The 2,328-nt window shown below is 49.3% G+C and overlaps 1 protein-coding gene across 1 annotated transcript; it reads right to left on the bottom strand.

Annotated features, from left to right (window-relative positions):
* Nucleotides 1–1,569: 1,569 nt before the first annotated feature.
* On the bottom strand, nt 1,570–2,037 carry SCP2D1 (SCP2 sterol binding domain containing 1). Its single transcript, XM_057700854.1, has one exon. It carries the CDS (start codon nt 2,035–2,037, stop codon nt 1,570–1,572), a length of 468 nt encoding a protein of 155 aa, XP_057556837.1.
* Between the last annotated feature and the right edge of the window lie 291 nt (nt 2,038–2,328).

The following is a 2,328-nucleotide window of genomic DNA, read 5'->3' as shown; positions in this document are numbered from 1 at the left end:
CACCTGTGAAACCATCCCCACGGTCAGGACGTATATCCATCACCCCCGAGTTTCCTCATAGCCATTTATTATCCCTCCAACCCTACCCACTCCCCATCCCTGTCTCCTGGCAACCACTGATCTTCTTTCTGCCACTCCGGCTGGCATTGTCTACTATGGTACATAAACAGAATCATGTGGTGCACACTTGGTTTTCTCTGGCTTCGTTCACTCAGCACACTTCTGACATTCATCGTGTACTTGTGCCCACATCAAAAATTCATCCCCTTTCATTGCTGAGTAGTATTCCAGGATACGACAGACCATGACCTGTCCATCCACTGATGGGCATTTGGTTTATTTACAGTTTGGAACAGTCACAAATACAGCTGCCATGACCATTCACGCACACATGTTTGTACTTGGGAAAATACCTAGGAATGGAAGAGCGGCATCATTTGGTAGGCGTGCGTTTGAGCGTGGCCATCCTCGTGAAGCCCCCAAGCGGGTTTCAGAGGGGCCACACTGTGTGTATTTAACCTACAAGATAAGGTAACACACTGGTCACATGGGAGCAAATGACCCACACGCTCACCCACAAGGAGGCCACGGCAGGCTGCAGCCGCTTCATTCCAGTCCTCCCGGTGTGTGGAGAGGGTTCCCAGAAGGGAAAATCTCCCAGCATACCCTCTGATTCTGTAAAATGCTCTGCGCACACACTCCTGACACTCCAGAAATGGCCCACAAGAGGGCTTTGTGATCTGCCTGCAGGAGGTCTGTATGTGATGGCAGCATCTTGTGCATCTAGAGTAGAATAGTTATGATCGGTACCGAGAGCTGCGCCTGAACCGCAACAGGGGTTCTGCAAGGGCGGTCCCACCAGCACCACCGGGGATGCCCATCACCCCAGTCCAGACCCCAGAGTTGAAACTCTGAGGGGGGCCCAGCAATCTGGGCTTCCTCCAGCCTTCCAGGCAATCTGATGCATGTTCTGGTTTAAAAACCAGTAGCCTAGAATATCATTCAAGCCCTTGGACTGCCCTGGAATTAAAATCCATCAGAAGTCACGCTGCACCAAGAGTGCATCCCCTTGGCGGCCTCATTCCATCCACGCAGCTGTGGAGCCCACCCTCTTAGAACACTGCAAGCCATGTTAAAGTCTCCTTGAAGAAGCTAGCTACCAACTGGAATGCAGACCTGCAGAGCGATGGTTATCACTTCTTTCCCAAAGCACCAAACTGAAACCAAACCAAAAGTCCCAGGAACTCAATTACTGGAGCATTTAAATTCAGCTGTCAAAACCACCCATTTCTCTACCTGGGGCTTTTATCCTAGCATATTATGACATAGATGAATCTAAGAAAAGAAAAAGACAAAGGTTTTAGGTGATACACTGCAACACTCTTTACTCCTCTAGAACCCTCACTCCAAATTTACACACCAGCAGAAAAATTAATCAACCTTGAATAGGAAGGATTTGAGTAAAAATATTGAATACTTTTTGTTTTAATCTTCAGCTTAAGTGTGATTTCCGCTCAACGTGATAATTGGAGAAAAGTTCTGGTCATCCTTGGTATTTCTGCAGGCTTACTACTTAGCCCAGTCTTTGAAAACCCTCTCCAGCTTCTGGCCAAGCAGAACTTTGCCACTCACTTTGAACTTGCCGGCAAGGAAAGCCTTCTGAGGGTTTATTTTGCCCAAAACCATCTCCATAAAGACAGGCTCAGGGATTGTGAAGACAGTGTCTGCTGGAAACCTGGCGGGTCCAGGATATGTGTCCCCAGAGCCATTCTTCAGATCAATGGTCCACTGCAGAATGGTCTTCCCATTCTTGGTGATGTCCAGCTGAAAGACGGCATTGACTTTCTTTACCAGCTGGGCCCCCACCTCTTTGATGTGATGGCTGATGTCCTCGAACACGGGGAAGCTCTGGAATTCTGACAGCACTAAAGGGTGTGGCACGGAGGGTTCCTGAGCTGGACACAATTCCTTGAACTGGCCTGCCTGAGGCCCATCCCCTACTTTGATCTTGAGTTGATGGTCGATTCTCTTCCACATCTTACTGTGCTGGTCCTCTTGACCTTGCCGACTGGTCTGTTGAGCAGCTGTGACCAGATTAATATCCACAAGTTCAGATTGTGACGTCAAAGGCAAGGCCAAGTGGGGAATGAGGCTGGTGTGTGTGCCGCAGTCTTATTGGCCAAACAGATGCTAAAATGTGACATGGGGTGAGGGCTCAGACAGGTCATTGTGAGACAGATCCACACCACCCCCCCCCAAACTACAAGGTCCCACAAGCCCAGCCCAGAGAGGTCTGGACCCCATGTTGGTACTTTGGTGATATGAGCT

Source organism: Hippopotamus amphibius, chromosome 12 (genome assembly GCF_030028045.1).
Source record: "Hippopotamus amphibius kiboko isolate mHipAmp2 chromosome 12, mHipAmp2.hap2, whole genome shotgun sequence".
Classification (NCBI taxonomy): domain Eukaryota; kingdom Metazoa; phylum Chordata; class Mammalia; order Artiodactyla; family Hippopotamidae; genus Hippopotamus; species Hippopotamus amphibius.
Note: the sequence above shows the minus strand (reverse complement) of the source record. Positions and strands in the feature narration are given on the sequence as shown.

Coding starts and splice junctions, on each gene's coding strand:
- SCP2D1 (XM_057700854.1), bottom strand. CDS start 2,037: ATGTGGAAGAGAATCGACCATCAACTCAAGATCAAAGTAGGGGATGGG.